This window comes from Ambystoma mexicanum, chromosome 1p, assembly GCF_040938575.1.
Source record: "Ambystoma mexicanum isolate Mex_15411 chromosome 1p, UKY_AmexF1_1, whole genome shotgun sequence".
Classification (NCBI taxonomy): domain Eukaryota; kingdom Metazoa; phylum Chordata; class Amphibia; order Caudata; family Ambystomatidae; genus Ambystoma; species Ambystoma mexicanum.
The window spans coordinates 1,359,111,746-1,359,133,999 of NC_090921.1; the positions used below are offsets into that span (position 1 = coordinate 1,359,111,746).

The following is a 22,254-nucleotide window of genomic DNA, read 5'->3' on the forward strand; positions in this document are numbered from 1 at the left end:
CTTCAGTCCTCTGCCGGCCAGAGATCTACTCTTTGCATAACCCTGACACTTCTGCACATTTTCTAAGAAAACCAAAAATGATGGATTTCAATACTTAAGCCAATGGTTTGGTTTAATTGAGAATCCCCCGGAAGAGCATTCCAATGTACAGTTGTTACTTGCCAGTGCCATTCCAGAAAGGGATATGCCATAAGAGAAACAACCCTGTCACTGCCTCCAGTGAAGGTAGGCTAGCCCACAATGCTACTTTAAATTGCTCATGCACAGTAGCCTAAGCTAGTCAGGTTGGATGGTGTCCTTCAGATTGCAGTCGAGACTGATGTGTATACCTCTCTGCCCTCGGACACAAATGAGCTATGAACCTATGAGATAGCATGCTACTTAGAGGAACATCTTTTGCAGTGAGTCCCAAAAATTTTGGGAAGGTTAACCATTTGAGTTCACCCCTCCCTGGGGTCCCAGTGTGGCGTGGCCTAAAAAGGTTGTACGACAGTGCACAAATCCCCTCCACACAAATATAGGACATACATACATTTCCTTAGGTCAACCACGGACCACTTTTTAGGCTGTATATTCCTGCCGTCAGGGCACTGCTTAAGGTATATCATGGACATTGGAGCCACATGCTGATGCGCTGGCTGTGACTGCACACACAGACATAGGGACATGTACAGACATTGGACATATGTACTTTTTCTGGTCAGTTTTAAAAAGCTGCACAGTGGTCGGCAGATTTAAGGACTTGCCTGTGTAAAACATTGCCACGTTTCAGCTGCTCATTCAAGCAACGTTTGACAAGTACTGCCCCAAATGTGTCGATGATATTTTATATTCGTAGCACAGTCACCAGTACAGTAAATTATATCACCCCATGTGCAGCTTTTACTGTCACTTGCCATATGTGACCTCAAAGGCACCAATAGTGTGCTATATGAAACTCCTTTATAATTACTGTGAATTAATGCATTTATAGTCTTGGTGGGTTTCATTAAATAAGTTGGGTCACATGATTGTCCATGGTTTTTAACTGCCAATACCTGGTGTACAAATTATGAGTCACTTCTTATTTTATTATTTAACACTCTGACCAAGCTCGAGAGCAGCGCAGGGCTGTACTGGGCGTGGGTAGCCAGTGTTTGGGCTGCCATCTTTTAACAGTAGCGCAGTACTGTGACGTGCGGTCTGTGCATACATTGGGATTAGCCCTGGTGTTGAAAAAGCCACGTTTTGAGAGATTTGTGAAGCTGGCGATTTGTGGGGGCGTTCTGAGGCAATACCAGGTACCAGGATCAAGTTTCCGAAGGTAAGTGTGTGAGCACGCAGTATTGCTCTCTTTGGATGTACAGTGAGTGGGAGAGCATTGCAGTGGAACAAAAATCACCACTTAACTTTACCCATAGTTAGTAACTGAATGCTTTAGAAATTGTCAAGTGGCATTTCCATCAGGACACTCACTGCCTTCAAGCAATACACTTGGACTAGTTAAGGCAGAAGTTAGAATTCGCAAGTGGTTTCACGACAGGTCTCAGTAGCTCATGCTAGTGTAAATTACAATTGAGAACTAAGAAATGGTGTTCACTACATTTAGGTACAACATATGTTTTTTGAGGCATTGGTACCTCTCTCTCTCTCGCTCTCTCTCGCTCTCTCTCGCTCTCTCTCGCTCGCTCTCTTATACATCTCCATATATGCAAATCTGTTTTTTTTATAAATTTATAATAGGGTCAGTGAGAGATTTTTTAAATGCTTTTGACTTTGGTGCAATTCAAAATATATAGATCCGGTTTTAGGGTTTGTCCAGGGAGAGCCAGGGGAATGTTGCTCTGAGCCAAAGGCAGATATTTGCACCAAACCTTTGTGAGGACTTTACATCTGGTCTGCCTCGCCATCCTTTTGTGGTTTGGCACAATCTGCCCTGTTTAAAATTTGACCAAAAGTGCTAAAGAAAATAATTGAGTATGACAGGGATGTTTTGGGCATACATAGCCGAAGACTATGCTGGGGCGGGAGGCGGACTGAGGGGGCTATAGCCTCTGGTCTTTTGGTTGCAGCACCGGATAGAAGCTCTGGCTAAAACCAAAAGGCTAGCTAGCCCCGAGTCCCAACACTCCCAACATTAGCGTAGCCCCGGATCTTTTCCAGACCTAGCAACACCCCTGTGCATAGCTATTTTCAGGTAGTTGTGTGGGAAACACTGGTCTATTGACACGACTCTGGTCTGTGTATACCAGTAAAGGGCCACCTGCTTGGTAAGTCCAAGACTGCCATTGGGATTATTGTTAAGGGGAAACTTGTTTTTGAATGGCAGCCACTGTGGCCCTTGGACGTTTAGCATGGTCTACAGATCGCTACAAACATTTGTATAGTCCACTAAACCCGTTGGCCAATCCTGTGCAAGGTCGGAGAGGCTAGAGGGGTGCAACATATCCAAAACATTTGCAAAAACTGCAGTTTTGCTGCAGTGTCTTGTGACCACCCACAGGGTCAGCAAGCTAATAGTAACCTGCAGATCACCTGCCAGGAGCCTCTTGCAACCCTATTGGAGTCATCCCAAGACTATGGAGGGTGGGGGGCTGAGTGGTCCTGAGGGCTGCACTATGCCCCAGACTTCCAGTTTAGGCTGCAGGTCTTTGGATCACCGGATGTGTCAGATGGCTTGAGCCAGGTCTTGGGCCCAGCCCAGGCCTGCAGTGGCTGATGGTCCACAACACCACCATGGCCCAAGGGGCTTCTAGAAGCCTGGGAACCTGCAATGGGCGAGAGGGAAGTGGCGACTTCGTGACTTTGGGAGACTGGCTGGGACCTTTATCACCATGGCTGCTGGTCATGAGCTCAGCCCTTGTCCATTGCCCACTAAGAGCAGATGGGGGGCATGCTATAGGAAAAGCGAGCACTGGCTAGGTAGGGCCATGTCACATGGCTGGTGTCCACTATACGATGCTTAAGGGGCACAGGTCATATCTGAAAGACATGTCCTGGCCTATGGCCCTTACAGGTGGGTGTGGGGTCCTGGGGCACCGTGGAAAGCCAGGCCCTGTGCAAAGTGATCAATGGCCATTACCAGTGCCACTAAAGGGTAGTTTGTGGAGCCTGAAGCCTGGATGAGGCTAGGCCTTGGTCAGAGAGACCATTAAACCTAGCTTGTTCCCATTTCAGGTGTCTTGGTTGGTGCAAGGAATATAGTCAAAGACCCTGCTCTGGGAGGGTTGCCACTGGCGCAGTGCTTAAAGTGGGCCGGGGCCTGCCGGGGCCGGGCCCCGGCAGTCTCCAAAAAGTGGGACTGAGCCGGGGCCCTGCCGGGGCCCCCGTCCTACCGCAAAATTGGTGGGATGCATTATCCCGTCGCGGCCGCAGCCGCGACGGGAGATGCGCCTGCAATGAAGTCAGGCAAGCTGACAGAAGTGGCAGCCAGTCACAGCGACGCTGTGACTGGCTACCACTTCTGTCAGTCATAGTAACTGCATCTGGTGACCCCTCGCGCGAGAAGTCACCAGAGGCAGTTACTGTCCCTTTGTTTCCCCAGGTCGCCGAGGTGCCTTTAACCTTCGGCGAACCTGGGGATTCCTCGACATATTTCGAGGTTTATAAAAGATGGCTTTGAAAGTACACATTTCAAGCTATCTTTTATAAAGCTTTGCCGACGGACAATTTTGGCCGTAGTCAAAGCTTTATAAAAGATGGCTTGAATTGTGTACTTTCAAAGCCATCTTTTATAAACCTGAAATGTTTAAAAAAGATGGCCTGAAAACTAGGCAAACCGTAGGGTATGCACACAAACATATATTAATGTTATATATTTGTGTGCGTACCTTACTATGGTTTGTGTACTTTGCAAGCCATCTTTTATAAACGTAGAAATATGTTACGTATTTCTATGTTAAGAAAAGATGGCTTGCATAGTACACAAACCATAGTAAGGTACGCACACAAATATATAACATTTATATATATTTGTGTGTATACCCTACGACTTGCGTACTTTTTAGGCCACGCCCCTCCCACAAGCGATGCCCCCAAATGAGGGCCCCCCTCGATTTCTTACCCCACTTAAAGCCCTGCCACTGGGTATGGATGTAGTTATTGTCAGTGGGCCCATCGGGGGGCTCAGGACTGCAAACCAGTCGACAGGCCATGCCTTGCGGGTACAGTAGCCAAGGTTGTGTATCATTTAAAAATAATGTGAAGCGGGTGAAAAAAAACTTGGTTACAGGCAGATTATGGTTACATTTACCTTGTACTTCTTTTTTATTCAGTGGAACCATCTTTTCAAATGGACGTTACAGGTGCAGTGCAAAACAAAACCCAACAAATTAACCAATTATGGTTCCTAAAGCAGCCATAACTCACCGTCTGCCTTGCACTGTCCACCCTGGCAATATGCTAAGATGAACGTCAACACAAAATAAAGCTCGAATGAATAAATCGCATTATTCTCAAAGCCTGATTTTTAATGTCAAGCAATACAATGGACGTCATGGGTAGTGCATGGCTGTGACAGAGATACAAATGTCTTCGGACAGTGATGGATATGTCTTGGTTGCTTTAGGGACAATATATTGTGAATTTGGGGAATTTCTCATTTGGCATTGCAAAGAACGTCCCTCTAACAGTGTTTTACACTGAATGTTAAAGATTTTTTAGGTAAACGTATCGTAATGGTCCTTTAACCAAGGTGTGTGGGTTTGTGTAGCTATATTTGAAACGGAACATTTGGTACTGTCCTCCCATGCCCTGTTTTCCGGCATTCTGAAACTCGAGGGTCCATCCAGGAAGTATGCAATGATCTGCTTTTTGTACATGGGCCTGGCAGATGATGCGTTTCACCTGGAGCTGTTTTGAGTAACACGTCGGGTTTTCTAGCTACCAATACATGCACATATGCACCTGAAGACAATTATGCAAGCCCGTCTTCTATACTACTAGCACAACAATATATATGTATACATTACATGGTCATTGAATGCAACCCTGTAATTATGGTTGAGACGGACGCCCTGTAGAAAGAGCACTTTTTCAAATGCTTAAAACGTTGGTGCCGTTTAGCAAATCTTCAGAAGAAATTCCCAAAAATATAGACCCAGACCTGATTTGTTTGAGAACATTGTGTGATGTTTGGGCTAAGGGGGCAACGTTTCTCATAAGCAAATATTTGCTTTCACGTACAGTCCGAACTGCTGGACGGATTCAAACAAAACCTTTGCAAGGACCTTGTCTGGTCTGATCCTTTGTTGTTTTTTGTGCAAATATATCCAGTTTGTTTTAATTGTGGGCAAAAATAGCCAAATTCCTATTAGGGTTATCTGGATCCACATGAAACACTTGGTGACCCAGCTGCCATGTTTTCAGGCATTTGGATGGCCTATGCGTCTCAGCAGAACTAGCCCAGGCCCTTAGATGAATTAAGGGGTCACCATATTGGCTAGCCTAAAGATAGACAAGTAGACATTCTGACTTATGAAGTGGGGACATTAGGGAGAAAGGGTTGAAATGTTCTTTGAAGCGCCACCATTGTGGCTGGCGGATTTTCACAGTGCGGCTGAGGAACCCCATCCTTGGCCAGCTCACCTACCTCACCCCAGTTTCTCGGGGGTATGCCCACCCTGGAGATAAAGGGTCATCATAGACCTGGTGTGCACTTTCCCCTGTATAGGGAAAGAAAGCCTCAAGGTACCTTGTAACATAATCCACTATCACCAGGATATACTTATGTCCCCTCCTGGAGGGATCTAGAGGGCCCACAATGTCCGTTCCGATGTGTTGGAACGGTTATGTGGTTTTACCGACCACAATTAGAGAGTGGTACATTTCATTACAGGGAAAAACCACTGAAAAACGCTGTTGTATTTATTTTTTTATTTGGGGGGTCTCCCCCAAACCCTCTGGTTTTCTACCCTTTTAACGCCACCCCAACCCCATCCAGACCCATTTTAACCCCTTACTCGACTTCCATTTATATATTTATTTCTTCTTTTCAGTGTTTTTCTGTGTTATTGTCCTCTCTGTTATGTACCACTATGTAATGTTTGCAATAAAATGACTGGATACCATTGGAACGGTTCTGTTATGAGTGGCCTGGGTTGCAGAGGGGCTTTTGGCATGTTTGCCCTTTTTTTCTTTTAGATGGCACACAGGGCACTGCAGACAGAATCTGGCGACCTCTGCATGGAGACCAGGCCAGTAGAACCATGTGTAGGATCTTCTGGGTTGTTTTCTCTGTGCCATTGTGGCCCTCGCCCCCTTGATTATGCGTGGTCACGAGGATGCACTTCCTGTACTTTCTCTGTGCCTAAAGCTGCTGTACGGGTTCTTGATCTGGCTCCAAGAGCACTCTATATAATATAGTCCATCTATCTTTTGAGAACGTGATTCAGTTCCTCGCCCTCTTGCTTTTGTCCGGGGATATTGGAGGGTACGATCTAGTTCTTGGACCGTACTGAAACTGTCTCCTTGCTCATCTATCTTCCAATCTACAGTTTCGCAGCGTTGTTGCTGGGGTTGTTTTTTATTCAGTTTTTCTACTTCCCTTACTGCTTTTCTAGATATGTCTGTTCCAGAAAAGGAGGCTTGCTCCAGCCATTCATCTTCTATCTTCCTTAGTATAGTTTTCAACTTCAGAGGCCCCAGGACGAGGGCCCCTGGGAATCGGGGCAACACTGCAGCCTTTATAAACCAGTTTTAGCCTAGCACTTTCACATGTATATCCATGAGGTGGTAGGGTTTGCCATCTCCATGTACACATCTTACCCTGAACTTGGAGCTGTCTCCCGTTGGTATCCCCACCAGTTTTCTGCTTACTGCGGTTGACAGACTGCCGTAATCCACCATTGCCCTTGTACATCTGCCATCGACTTCTACCTCACAGGTAAATGTGGAGGACGACCTTCCTTTTGCTCCAGTTGTCCTGCCTTCCTTGCCTGCCGGTACGCAATCATATAGGCTTATGTCCATGAGTTCGGATTCTCTGTCATCATACTCATTTATGTGCTTAGTGCCCCTAGTTGCCACACCCCTAGCACTGAGTATGTCAGAGTGTCATGAGGGCGATTTAGGGCTGACTGTTTTGGTTCTCTCCTGGGGGCAGGGTTTAAGGTTGTCACCATAATTTCTTCGGGAGAAAAGGGCTCTTGCGAGGTTTGTTCATGATGTTGACATAGGAGTAGAGCTTCCCGGTCATGTACTGGTTGGGAATGTTACTACACTTCCCAGGCCTTCTTTCCGATATGCTGTTGCAATTTTCACTGCTTCAGCCAAACTGGATCAATGATTTTTTTTTACCAATCGTTGGATAGGCACAGGGAGGGTTTCTCTAAACTGCTCCAGGACAATGTGGTTGGCCATTTTGATGGTGGAGGTGTTTGTAAATACCTATCCACCAGGTCCTTCATCCTATAGAAAAGCTATCCTGGTGTCTCTCCTGAGTCCAGTCACAACTCCGAGCAGGATCCTGCAGGTTTCTTCGTATTTACCTAGCTTTTTGCAGACTGCCCCTTTTATATCTTCAGAGGGGTTGTCCGCTGTGGGGTTTGCTACTTGATAGGCACTCTGCATCTCGCAGGTCTTGAGGGGTGTTATGTATTGCCCCTACCTATCTTGTGGCCATAAGGCATTGAAAGTAACTCTCTCGAAGTTCCCACAAAACTGGGAGGCTTCTCCAGGAGTGTAATTTTGCAGGATGATTGCTGGTACCTGTAGTAGTCTCCTTGTTGCAGCGGTGTCCAATAATTGGGCTTGTCGCATTTGTATCATTTGCTGCCTGGCAGTCTGCCTATGCTTGCTACATCTAGCACTGGAAGGCGCTAGATGTATGAGGTTTATGAGGTTCTTCATGGTGTTTGTAATGATCTCACTTCTGACACCACTTGTTCGAGAGTAGCTCAACACGGACCACACCACACCATTTATTATTTTTTTTTTATATTTGTTAAGCACGGCCATAAAGGCCCAGAAGCATAGGGCCGCTAAAACATGGAGACAGAAAACCAGACACACAGCCCTTCATAAGACAATAGACATATAGACATAAACCTAATGGTCATGACAACGGGAGTAGTTCTTATCTACATTAGTGGGTCTTTATTTTCTTTTTGAACTTGTTTAGGGCTGTTGCATCTCTCAGATCAGGTGGAATAGAGTTTCAGGCCTTCAGGGCTGCTATGAAAAAAGCCCCTTTACTGACTGAGGCGAGTTTGCACTTGGGAACCACCAGGAGACTTGTATTATTTGATCTGAACGATTTCAGGGTCAGTCTCCAGGATATCAAGTCCACAAGATATGATGGGTTAAGATCATTTAAACAGTTAAACGTGATTACCAGAAACTAAACTCTATTCTCGCTTCTGTTGGCAACCAGTGAAACATTCATTTTGCCTTAGAAATGTGGTCAAATATTTTAAGTCGAAGCACTGCTCTCACCACGCTATTTGAATCGTTTGGCGCCTCACAGTCACCTTTGGTGATCCCCACTAAAGGACTGCTACAGTAGTCTATTTTGGAACCTACTATAGCCCTTACCACTGTCTCACAACCTTTGGTTGCGAGAAAGTGATGAATTTGAGCTAGCAGTCAAATATAATAAGCTGCCAATGACACTAAAAAGTTGACTTGAGCACGCATACCTAGATTTTGGTCAAGATATATTCCCTGTGTTTTTACTTTCTTTTTAGTAGCAATTTAGTACACTGCTTTCTGGAAATGCTGGTATTCTGATCCTAAATTGTTTACTCTGGTATTGGTGCCCATTACCATGAGTTCTGTTTTTTTCACTATTAAGTGGCAAACCACTTTCCATCATCCAATTCTCAATCAGACAATAAACATCTTTCAAGGATCGAGTATGTTATTCATGATGACCAGATAAAGGGATGACACATTGTGTGGCATCAGCATAATTAGTGAAACAGATGCTTTTTTTCCTCAAACAACTGAAGCAACGTGACGGTGAATATATTATATAGGGATGGTGACAGGCATGCCCTCTGGGGTACGCCATATTGCAAGTCCGTTGGATTTGCTTCTGACATATCACTGCACACCCCAATAGACCTATTTTGTAAAAAGGATTTGATCCAGTCTGCTGCATTGACACTGAAGTGGGCTACACTCAGTCTTTTAATGAGTAGAGCATGGCCAACCAGGTCATATGCAGTGGACATGTCCAATAACATGAGTAAAGAGACTCGGCTCTTGTCCGTGTAATGTAATATGTTGGATTTTAAATCCAGTAAGGCTGACTCAGTCCCAACGCCTGGTCTAAAGCCGGATAGACGTTTGTTCAATATGTTCTCCTCAGTCAGGTGGACTAGAATCTGTTTGTGCACCACTCTGTCCAATATCTTCAACAGCAGGGTGTATTTGTAATAGGTGTCTAGTTGGCCAGAATCTCGGCGTTCAAACCAGGTTTTTTGATTAATGGTGTGATCCAAGACCCTTTCAATTCCACTGAAACATAATTTTCCAGGAAAGATCTATTCACGAATTTCATGAGCACTGCTATTAAGTAGGGTGCACAAGCTTTTGCTGTGATTGGTGGACAAATATCCCCCTTGCACTTAGTCGGTTTTAGTTTGCTGATGATTGCTATTAATCCCTCTTGAGAGATGGGTTTAAAATTGAATCAAGCACCTATGTCTATAGGCGTTTGTTCGACAGTTTCAATTTTGCACTTGTCCATAGTGGGGTCCTCATTACTTGTTTTAAGAGAAATGCTTTGCCTAATCTTGTCTTGCCTGCCAGGCATGGCCTCTTGGATGGTTGCACGCCATGTAGTATCCTTCAGAGGCTCTTTATTATCCTTGGCACACAGCTTTTCTAATTCCCTCCGATCTTTCGATTCATGTTGGGCATCCACTATGCGAGCTTTGTACATGCCTATTTTTGCCTTTAAAATTGCACATTTAATTTAATTTTTTTTGCTGCCATGCTGTAGTCTTCTTCATCTTTATTTATTTATGTACTTTGTTAATCTGTAGCCATACGTGTGTTTCTCCAAGTATGGAAGCATTTCCTTTTCTGTACTTTTCATTTTTGCAATTTAGGAGAGAACCAGGGTTTATTTTTTCAGAGACCAATCTCGTTTTCAGGGGGGCAATAGTGTTAACTGCTAATGAGACAGTCTCTTGAAATGCTTTTATTATTTGCTTTGAAGTTTCCAAGTTGCGAGATTGTCCGAGAGTGGGGCAAGCCAAGCCTCCATAATTTCTGGCTGAAGTCTCAGAACATTTTAGAAATTATTTTTATTTTCTTTAGTTCCTTTTGTTAACAATATTTAAAAATGAACAAAGCAATGTTCGGAACCATGGGCATAGAAAAACATTTGGCTTGGTGGTTCAACGTTGTATGTAGCCACTGAGTCCAAAGTGTTGCCTTTAATATGCGTGACCTCATTAATCAATTGAGAGAAGCCCAAACTAGAAAGAGTTTCTTCCAAATCTGTGGTTGCACGATCTGAATCATTATCCAACAATAGATTGAGATCCCCCATCAAAATGAATCTAGTGGTGGACTTCAATAATGGGAGCAAGGCCTCCCTAGTTGGGGGGTAAAATCGGGCATTGCTATGGGTTGTCGATACACGATGGCCACATTAATCGTAGTGCTAGCTGCAGTCCCTTGTTAGTTGGTTAGCCTCAGGACATGCTGGACTGAGGTTATCTGCCTTATCTGCCTTTTCCCAACTTGCTATGTCAGGAGTTAACTTATTCGTTACTAAACACTCCGACCCCTTTCTCTGAGGCCTCTCTAGTTTACATGTATAGTCTCAACATTCATATTTATCCTGGATTTATCGCTAGTAGAAATACTTTCATGAGTGTTTTGTTTGTTTTCATCCCCTATTGGGGCACATACCTCCCTATCAATGACCAAGATATTTGGTATGTTCACATCCTTGGAGTCAGTGGTCAGATAACCCACTCTGATCTCTACTTTGTGTAAAGCAGCAGCAGACAGCAATGTCCTCTGATCCACCGTTCTGTTAACCATGTTTTTGCGGAAGATCTCGATCAATTCTAAAAAATGAATCATAAGGAACGTAATACCAGGATAAAACTTACCTGCTAGGAGAAAGAGGCCAAGCAGCATGCAGCAGGGCAAGCATGGCGCTCACATTCCGGTCAGCAACATCTAAAGCATGCAAACTACAATACCGCTAGGTATTGTTGGAACTCAAATCGAGGCTTCTCTTAAGAACCGACAAAGGTTTGGCCTCCATACTCATGCTTTTAGATGTTTCTGCCACTTTCGACCTGGTAGAACACACTTTATTGCTCTCCAGGCTCGAAGAAGTGGCCGCCTTCTAACCACCAGCTTCCCGTTGAGTTGCATCATTTCCCCACAACAGGAGCCGATCGGTCAAGTGGCACAGTGAGTAGAGCGCTCGCTTTGACATCCGTGCAGAGCCTGCTAACGCAGGTTCGAATCCCGGCGGGGCCAATCTCAGCCTTTCATCCTTCCGAGGTCGATAAATGAGCACCACACACCGTGGGTAATAATAAGCAGCGCTCAGATACCTGAGGGTTTGTAGCGCTATATAAAAGCCTAATTATTATTATTATTATTATAAGCTGTGTTTGCTCAGAAACCGCAGAAATGGCTACAATACTGAGTGAATATGGGGTTCCACAGGGAGCTAGTCTATCCCCCTGCTTCTGTAATATATTCACTGCCCCGTTCTTTGCTATGCTGGAACAGGAAGGGATTTGGTTCACAAATTTTGCAGATGATACCCAGTGTATCATCCCGCTGGAAGGCTCCCACGCATTAGACGAAGCCAGGCTGAATAAAGCCTATATATGCATAGACAACTGGATGGCTGCGAACGGTCTAGCCCTTAATAGGGAATAGGGCTAAGACTGAGTTTATGATTGTGGGGTCCCCCAGCACACTTGCCAAGCAGGATGCAGCATATGGGAGCTTCCAACTAGGCGATGTGAAGATTAACACACTCAAGAAGGTGAAATCCCTTGGGGTTAGTTTAGATCAGCATCTTTCCATGAAAGCCCATGTGGGGAGTGTGGCGTCTGGAGCAGCTTACTATCTCAGACTCTTCACCCATATGCGCCCTCTCGCCTCTCAGGCTAATGCAGAAAACCTAGCGAGAGCCATAGTAGGCGCTAAAATGGACTATTGTTGTAGTCTTGTGTCTGGCATTAGTAAATCTCGATACCAATCGTCTCCAGGTGATTCAAAATGGGGCTGTTAGGGTGGTTATGGGCCTAGCGAGATGTGATCACGTTTCAGCAGCGAGAAGAGCCCTGCACTTGGCTCCCTGTGGAGGTGAGAATTTGTTTTCGCCACCTTACAATCACCTTTAAGTGTTTACTAGGGGCCGCTTTACCTGAGTGAACTCATAACTTTCAAGATCCCTACCAGAAATCTCAGATCGAACAAGTCTAAAATGCAGAAAAGGGAGCCTTTGTAGCAGCAGCTGCTGCCTGGAACAGCCTCCCGCTGGATCTAAGGCTCGAACTGAAATTCGAACCTTTCAAGAAAAAGTTAAAAACCTGGCTATTTGCCTAATCTATGCCCTGCCCTGCTTTTTGACGTCCCCTTAGTTCTGACTCTTTCTACCCATTTGTTTATGCGTCAGTTTTGTGTAATGTCTGCGCCATTATGCCTCCGGTTCCATTGCTGCACTATATAAATACATTAAAAGGAAGTATTGTAGTTCGAAAGCGTGTGGGAGTGACAGGTAAAAACAATTTAAAACAAAGAAATTGTTCACTCAAATTCAAATCCTATAAAGATAGGGCTAAAAAGGATCAAATCAGGCTGGAAAAACGGCTTAAGAATGAGCTAGCCCATTAACTGGCTCAGGGCTGCCAGGAGGGTGGCGAAAGACAGTTTGGTACGATACTGTTAGGTTTACCTTAAAATAAACACTGCAATTCAGTGAACACGTTTTACGGCATGTTATGGTTGTAGCACAGAACTGATTTCACAAATTCACCAATTATGATTCCAAGAGAAACCAGAACGTGGTTAGTGCCATCGTAAAGCAACCATAGATCAGCCACCATCATGCCCTGCTCATGACACCACATAAGCCTACATAAATTACTTGCTTATTTTCTTCATGACTCAATCAACAAAAAAGAGCCAAATAAAAATGGTAGTATCCCAAAACGATCAGCGTCACTTTAAATTAGATGCGAGTGCTGACACAGAAAAAGCTCAAATTAGCTCTAAAGATTGGTTTTCAGTTTTTTTTTTATGTCACTCACCACAACGTGTCATCATGGGCAGTACATAGCAGTGGCAGGTTATAAAGTGTAGGATCTACAAAGAAGCAGTAACAAGTAGAGTTCGTACTTCTCAGATCTGTTATGTGACCCACCAAAGCAAAATGCAGCCCATTAGCTGGACACACAATAATTTTTTGAATGAAGGCAACTAATAAGGGAAGCTTGCACCTGGGCAATGGGAGGCAGATGTAGCCAGCGTCCTGTTGTGAAAGATCTATCAAATGACACTCTTCTGCACATTTCATTTTATCATGTTTTCTATGGGGGGACAGCGCCCCACGTCCCTTGTGGTCCCCACTTCACACACCCCCTATAGTCCCTATTTCTATACTCCTTGACCCGATACCTTCTATAAAAATACTGCTGTGAAATGCGGTGAAATGTCCTGCGGGACAGGGAGTACAATTATGACCCCAAAGCCCTCCACATAGGAGGGGCTCACAGGAGAGCGGGTATCTTTCACAGTAGAAATGCAGAAATGCTCTACCATACCTAGGAACAATAAGGCTGCCGCCCCACAACCAGAGCCCACAGAGGATGAGGCTCGCAGAATGGACGGAAGGCATGATTTAGAAGAGCGGAACACACATTGAACCATAGCTAATGATATACAGCTCACAAATTGTTTCCATCCGCTAGCTGAGGAAGGCAATGTAGACTTTAGGGACAAGCCAACAGAGCACATAGGAACTAATGAAGGGAACGTTCTGGTGGACAGCAAAGCGCATGAGGAGGTGGCGGGGGCTACTCCCATGCCAAAGCAGGGAACCGTAATTACCGACCAGACTAGCTTGATGCCCAAGTCAAAATGCGTGAATTGCACTTTGCTCGGCATAGAGATCGAATGCTTGTTTAAAACTTGACCCAAGTTGTGAGTAACTTTGGTAGGTAAGTGATGAGCTGAAAGGTAGGCCTCACTCGCCAAACAGGTCCTTACTCAGGAACCAACTTCGCGATATGCAGGTAGGGGAGACCCAACCAGCGTAGTCAGACAGACGATCCGAATGGGGGTTATTGCGAACTTGGTTAGAAACCATCCACCTCCCATACTGAACGTTAATACTAGGAAGGGTAGTGGGACTTGTGGGCACAAACAAGAAGTGGTGAGTTGTTTCAAACTGACAGTGGCTTGGAATTATTTGAATGATCAATATTCCAATGACTGAGAGCGATTTAACTTTCATCAAGTCCCCGCTGTAACGCTCCCTCCACATGCAAATAAGCCTGAATATCCCCCCACTGGCAGCACTAACACATTGCTGGTTTAATAGTGGGATAGATAGTTGCCTTTCTGTGTAGACGCATTTGAATCGCTCCAGCATTTCCTGTTTGTTTGCCCGGGCTACTCTAAGATCCGCCTGTCCAATCTGAAGCAATGTGTCATAAATCACGGCCTTAGGAAGGCTGGAAGGTGCCGTGGCATTGTGCAAGAGCGCTCTGTATGAGGATGTGACATTGGCAACAGCCAACTATCTGGCAAGAGCCTGGACAAGAAGGTCCGCCAGATTCTCTAAATCGCCTGATGGTTTAAAGGGGTTTTGATTGAATTGTAACTACTCGTAATGCACAACTGTTTTTATAAACAATTTGTATACATGTAATGATTAATTGCCCGTTGTATAACACATCTGTATGGATCGATTTGTATCCTTTTTAATGCGGCTTTTATGCCCTAGGTGCCAGAATAAATCTTTATTTGATGATGATCTAGGTGCCTGGATGCCCCCGGGTTGGGAGCGCTATACAAATTGCAAAAAGAAATACAGAAATGATGATGGACTGCAGTGGTTTAGAGCACACGTTGGAACATGGGTCAAGCATGAGAGTGAAGGGCGGGGTGGGGGGGTGGGGTGGGCCTTGTATCCAGCAATGCACCCAACCCTGCTCTCTTCACACACATACCATTCCTTTTTGTTTTTTGATTGGAGGCAAAACCTAAAAAAGCTAAATTCCATTTCGACTCAGAATAAAAGGGTGATTAATTGCAGGAATTAATCCACTTTAGCAGAAAACGCAGTGAAGTAGGAAAAAAGTTGCAGGGCCGTTTGCCTTGGTTGGGGTGCCAGTGGTCAAGCTTGGAAATGGGGGTTCCTCACAGCCACCAGCGCTACCGTAGTCGTTTTAAATACGAGAAAAGGTGCATTTGAAAATAACATTTAGAAACTTCTCTGCAGTCAAGTGAATGTACAGGGAGGTCAAAGGGCACTACTCGCTTTCCTGCTTTTTCAACAATCTGATGTCCAGATATCAGTTTTTGGAGGACTACCCTTTGAAAAGCCAGACAATACTTTGATTTTTCGAGACAGCTTCTTCAAACGAATCGTGGACGTGGTTCTTGAGAGAGAAGAAAATGGCCGCCCAGAAAGGGTCCTGTTGCCACGGCATAGTGGTGGCGTGATCACGGAGAGGCAAATGGCCATGTGCCCGTTCCCGCATGTCCGCCTCTAGCTCGCTTCTTCGGTGCTACTCTCGGATGGAGTACATATGATTAACCCGTGTTTGCGACGGGCTGCCTCACATTGAGAGCTTATTATCAGATTTAGAGCCGCACACCGGCCCTTTATTGACCTGCCTGGTGTAATCAATGTGGCAGCCACACGCATTGCGAATCATGCTCCCTGCCTCAGACGCCGCGTCCTGCCTCGGCTGCTGATGCTGCGTTATCTTTTAAATGACACTACCTAAATGAGTATGGATTCGTCTCGCGTAAATAGTCTTGGCTTCGATTCGAGGATGGTAAACCTATTGCATTTTCTTTTTGTCTCCGTTAAGTGTGGCCTAAGAATAGCACCACACCGAAGTGCAAGAGTGGGGGGAGTTTATTGCAAACGATCAGGCAGGTTGCAAAGCATGGCCCGAAAAGCCTTTTACAAGAAACAAAGGAATAGTCGTGCCTTTAATACATTATGAGGTTATGCGATAGGAATTCGGCTCCTAACGTATGCACCTATCAACACACGTGTCCATCTTGCACATCACTTTACAAAATAGTTACATGCAGGAATATTTTGACGCCTGTTCCTTTTTTTGAGATGTTGCACATGTGCGTGCTTGCCACAGGTTTGTAACATTCATGAGGTTGAGATCGGCGACCTCATGTCCCAGGTCCCTTGATATCGGCACAGTTTATGATAAGATGGACAATTTCGAGCTAACGGCAGAGCAGAGGCCTATCAAAGGCGCCCAGGCCCAACTACAAGCAATAGATTTCTGCTGGCTGACACTGATGTATGCTGGGAGTAGGGGTTCGATGTCAACCTTTAAAGCATGCGAGAGCAGAAGGTGGCAAAGGGTCTTTATGAAGGTGTGAGGTTTGGAGAGAAGTGGTCTTATGACCATGATAGGGCAGTTCTTCTAGAATGTGCTTCTTCCAATTGTTATGATGTGATATGATCGGTTATTTTATAAGAGCTTAATACCCAGAGATTTCTAAGCACGCATCCAGGGATCGAACCTGTGTTGCTCCGTGTCGTCTTGCTTCAAAGGCGAGCACGTTGCCCCTGAGCTATCCTGCCGAGATCTATGTATATGTGGTGGTCAGAGCTTCGCTCAGTTTAAGAACAGTGCTGGCTCTCGGGTTCTGATGCCTCCTCAAGAAGGAACCGCAAGATAGCAAATAAAATGGGGCTATTTTTAGAGGTCCCACACACTTTGGCGGCAGGGTTTACACTTGAGGGTAGAGGGGTCCCTACCACCCAAGTTTCCTAATTTGCTCGGTGGAGTGCAAAAGGGCAGGGCAAAATAGTCGGCACACACAATTGTACGCTGCCCTTTTGCATTCCTCCGTGCAAATCGAGTAAATGCCTCCTGCCATGTACGCACGGCAGGCAGCGTTTTATAATGGAATTTGCCTTTTTTTTGCTGGTGCCCCAGCGTTTGCTCCAGCATGAAAATCCATGCCAGTGCAAATGCTGGAGTAATTGTATAGTGGAGAGGAAGGGGGCAGTGGAAACGTACGTTCTCCTCCACCACACAAATCCATGAACATTGGCTGTGACAGAGATCTGCTGCACAAAAGCCTTATTATAGGCTTTTATGCAGTAGATTCGCATTACGCTGTGCTCAAAATGAGCACCAATTTCCTTAGTGAGCCAAACACTCATCACTACACTTATCTTGTGTTTCTACTTGCAGAAAAATGAACCTTGTTCAACTCCAGTCAATGCCTGCTGGGTGCAATTGCTTCGACCATTTTCTCAACTTTAAACTGTACAACCTCTGCGAATAATGTTGTGTGCCCGTTTTAGTTTCCTTCACTTAGTGTTGTTGGCAGTGTTCGATATGTGCGATTTTCCACTTTCTTAATAGCTCAGGCCATCTATGCAACCTGAACAGATTGGCAAACTGAGTATGGGTATAGTTGCTACTATCTCGGCAGCTTGCCTGACACCTTGTGGTTGATTGTGTGACGTGCATGCTTGAATAAAAAAAAAAGAGGGTGTAAATAAACTAGAGAGTGTAAATAAACTAGAGAGAAGAATTGTGAATGTAGGTCCCCGGTCCTAATCCCTCAAGGGGAGCCTTGTTCGGCAAAGAACAGTGGTCCATGTGTGAAATCTACAACAAACACGCTTTTCTAGATAATTTAATACCAGAGGCCGACCCAGAAAAAGCTCGAAGTAACATTGTTAGAAAATGTTCTGCTTGCCCTGTCTGACAAGATGGGCAGTTAATGACTTAGAGAAGTAGCAGTCACTGAGCAGCAGTCACTAGAAGTAACAGTCACTGAGGAATGCCCCCAGAAAGGTTGAACCAGGAACATCATTTCACCAACATGGCAGGGGTAGAGGAAGTGACATCACACAACCCTTGACCCCCTGATGACATCACAGAAAGTGATGTCATTTGACCCCACCCCGAAGTGACATCACAGGAAACGATGGAATACAACCTTTCCCCCCTTGACAAACAGCAAGTGGCATCCCATAGCATTGTTCCTAAGTACACTATGATAAATATGGTTATGAATCGCTGTAATGTGATATACATTTCATACAAGAATGGATCACTAGATCTTTCGTTAATATCAGTGTGTATAGACCCATATTACCAAATTACTGTCATTGCAAGCAGACCTCCAAGGCCAAATGACAATGATGTGTTATTGTATAGCACTTACGCTTAAGCGCTATATATAGAACAAATATACTACAGTATCACCCAACCTGTGTTGGTACTCATTTATAGACCGCAGAAGGATGAAAGTCTGAGTTGGCCGTGCCGGGATTCGAACCTGCAGATCACACGCACGCACGCACACACACACACACACACACACACACATCACTATACCTATCTTACCGGCTGTAGAAAAAAGAGCAATAACATGTCTGAATGTTCTCAAAGTCAGAAAGCAAATTACACTCTGTAGTGGATACCAATAAACTGGTAACTGAGATTTTACAGCAGGCCAGTTCATCTGCTGTTCTGGTGAAAAGTTGGCCATGTGCCAAGCCTGCGTGGATCTACTTTTCAGGCTTCAGAGGTTGGCAAAGAATTAAAGAATTAAGAGTAGCGCAGGGAAAGCAGCGCACTCATACAGCATCCCGTACTCTGAGCACTCATTACCCCCTACTATGGGCACTTGTTACCTCATACATGCAAACAAACATCCTGAACAGCATGCCTGGCAGATAGGAAAAATAGACACATTACAACAAAGCATTAATTGTGGCACAATGAAATCAAGGGCAACTTGATGTGCTATGGTCAAACATTTCTTCACTGTACACAAACTTTTAGGCACAAGGATTTTATCAAGTGACCGTGGACACTGAGATGGAATGTCTTGTGATGATGGTAACAGAGACAACGTCAGAATAAAAACATGCTATAACTGCAACTTGAAAAAAGCAAAATACATATAGTTTTTGTCTGCATTGTAAATTTGAGGTGTTTAAGAAGATACTAAATCAGTGACTTACCCCCTGAAGTGTGCCTAAAATAAACCTTCAATGCATCTAACAATTATTGTATAGATTTCCCGAAAGACTATTTGTTGTTCTGATTCTTATTTAGGGTCACTGCTCAAAGTGTTACACTTGTGGAAGCGCCTGTTTTTTTAGAGGCCTGAACAAGAAAGCCAGCCACTCAAGAGACAAAGAGCCACATGGCGCTGGCCACACAGCCCAGGAGCTTTAATTTTCTTTTTTTTTTTAAAAAACATTTTTTTAAAAGTTGTTTTTAGGGGTAGCAAGGGAGACCACAGGGGTAGCAAGGGTGTCCTCGAGGGTAGCAAGGGAGACCTCGGGGGTCGCAGTGGCTACCCCCAAATGATGTCACTGGAAAGAACACATATGGTAGGTTTAAGCCACTGGTGCCCTTGCTCAGTCTCTGTGGTGTTGGCGCATGCCTTCTGCACAGGGCATATATTTTGACCTTTTCTCCACCACATTACGTGTCTGGCCAGCGTTTATAAGACTATGTCGTAGGTCTTCATCATGGTCTGGAGATGTTTTGGCCTACAACTATCATCAAGCCTAACCAGCATAGTCAGTGGTGAGTTAGGGTGACGGGTCATGAGCTGCAGAGCAACACCTGGAGAGACGCTGTTTGTAGGCTGTATCATGCACGTAGGCTAGTTGCTAACATCCAAAACACATTACTTGACAGCTTGCACTGGATGTGCACTGAAGGGATTACAAAGCGCTTCCAAAACATTTTCTCACTCTGTGATAGTTTCTGGAGGGGCAGCAGTTTTCCCGCCAATTTTCAACTGTTATCGCATCATAAATCCATTATGCGTACAAGTTCTGTTTTTGAACTTCAATTTATGATTTTCTTAGTGAAGGTCCTCCAGAATTGTTTTTTTGCAAAATGTGTTGTGTCGTTCAATCTAGCATTTCCTGCAACGTTTATTGAAGCGATTTTGTGTTGGTGTGTGTCTCAGGAGTCCTTGCCTTCGAGCCTTAGCGTTTAACTACCCTCGGACTTCCAAAGAATGCTCTCACACTGTTACTCATTTCGCTTTGCTCTCGCTCTACATGTATTGAATTCCTGGTGGCAACACGGGTCTGGTAAAGAATATTGAAAAGCAGGAAAAAAATCTGCGTTCGTGTCAGCGTTTGCCACTCTAACAGCACAAAGCGAATGTGTCTCACATTGGCAGCCATTACTTACAAGTCCCTTTCCCTTTTTGCATTTTGTTTTGCAATAATTGAGAGCCTTTTATGTAGGACTCTGCGTAAATGGTCTTGAGTAGGAGGGTAGGAGCCTGCCTTCTATTCTTGTGCCCCTCATGCATGTCTCCTTTTTACGTCTCCACAGAACCACACGTTGAGCCAGCACGCGCAGTGAGCCACCGGCACGACAGGACACCTCTCCGCAGAAGACTTGACGGAGGCGCAGTGGGGAAGACCATTTGAACATTACATCCAATCAAAGTGTCATTTGCAACCCAGATGTAAAACTCTAATGATTTGGCCATGAGGCGCTGCTATTATAAGCAGCTGGAAATGAATATTAATGGAAGAGATTAAAAGTATTCCACGCGCAGTATTTTTTTATTGTCCTGCTTCAGCTAGCGTTCTGTAGAGCCTCGGACTGGATTCATAGTGTTAGCTAGACCCGCTTCCATACTCTTGCCCTTTGTTGCTTCTTGTATTATATTGAAGGCGAACGACTATGTGCGTTTTTTTTTTGTTAACTACTTTTAATTGCATTTTCTAGCTAATTGTTATTTGTGTTGTGGTTGCTTGGCAGTTGTCCGAATATTTCTTTATACATTTTTTAATTAAAGACTAATGCTTTGATTGAATTTTCCAGTTCACGGGACAGTGATTAAAATTATGTAATGACTATAAACAGTGCAGTGCAATTGGATAGTCTGCTTTTTAAATGTGACTTAATCTGATTGCGATAACTAGTACAATTCAATAAAGGGAATACATACGATACACCTCTGAGAGAAGTCATTTTTTCTCAGGGGAAAGACTGTGTTGTCATTTGGAGTCTGCTCGCTAATGTAATATGCCACATGCATAATGATGACGACATTTTTTGGGCACAACTGAATGTGGGTTGTCATTCAATTAATACCTTATCAAAATGAAGAATGGCGTTTGCAGATACCTTCGGTGGGCTGGGTCACTATGCTTGTTGTTACTGTGTAATGAAATATGTACCTTGCCTGTATGTACGACGTCCACACGCTCACATTTTCAACTGTGTTGTCTGATCTTGGTCGACTAGAAAGATGTGCCTGCTTGTTTGTGTCTTGAATGGACTATGCCTGTAAAACAATGAATTTCGAGCCATCAACAAAGCAAGAGCATCAGTTGCATATACCAATTTTCCCCAAAAGAATATTGTAAGTGCTTTTTTGTGTGGAGAGGAGTGAACTGGGGGAGAGAAATACATCACTTCAAATATCCATTGATCAATTAAATGATGGCCTTGCACATATATCACTGTCATGTATTTTTACATGGTTTCTTTGTAGTTAGGGTTGCATTTGGAATGGACCAAACGAGTAAGCACCAGAACCTTAAAATTGTTGTTTTGAGTAATATGTGGGTATGGGGGGGTTAAAGTATGCGGCATGGCGGTGGGATGTAATGGAGAAAGCAAAACTGCCTAGGTGGCATCTAGGTTTTAACTGAAGAGGGCAAGGACTTGAGTTCCTTTCTGAACTCTAAGAGCATTGGTGCAGTCTAGACTGCCGCAAGGATGGCGTTCCAGTTGCCAGGGGCATAGCAAGAGAAGGATCGTTCACTGGTTTTGTCCTTTCATGCCAGTTGCCTCTCAAGCCTACGAATAGCCCGCACCTGGAGAAGCGCGACCCACTGTGTATCTATTAAAAGAAAACCCAATGACGATGTCTGCAACTTGCAAGCATTAGACTGCCTGTTAGATTTGATCATCATTCGAAAATAATACTTATGCCCGGATGCTTTTCCTTGCTGTCAGTGTCAATAAACATCTTAATAATAATGACTAAAGACTCCTGTGGTTGGCACGGCTTTGGAAGATTGTAGCCACATGACCTGGTGAGTCGCAAGTCCCCTGGGGAATT

General features: G+C 44.5%; 1 protein-coding gene across 2 annotated transcripts in view; it reads left to right on the plus strand.

Annotated features, from left to right (window-relative positions):
• Positions 1 to 21,136, plus strand: part of ZNF423 (zinc finger protein 423) — a 757,398-nt gene extending 736,262 nt beyond the window's left edge. For both annotated transcript variants that reach the window (XM_069607042.1, XM_069607043.1), the window contains one exon: positions 20,508 to 21,136. In XM_069607042.1, the coding sequence (XP_069463143.1) occupies positions 20,508 to 20,537 (30 nt within the window). In that variant the 3' untranslated portion in view covers positions 20,538 to 21,136. The remainder of the gene's footprint in view (positions 1 to 20,507) is intronic.
• Positions 21,137 to 22,254: the final 1,118 nt, after the last annotated feature.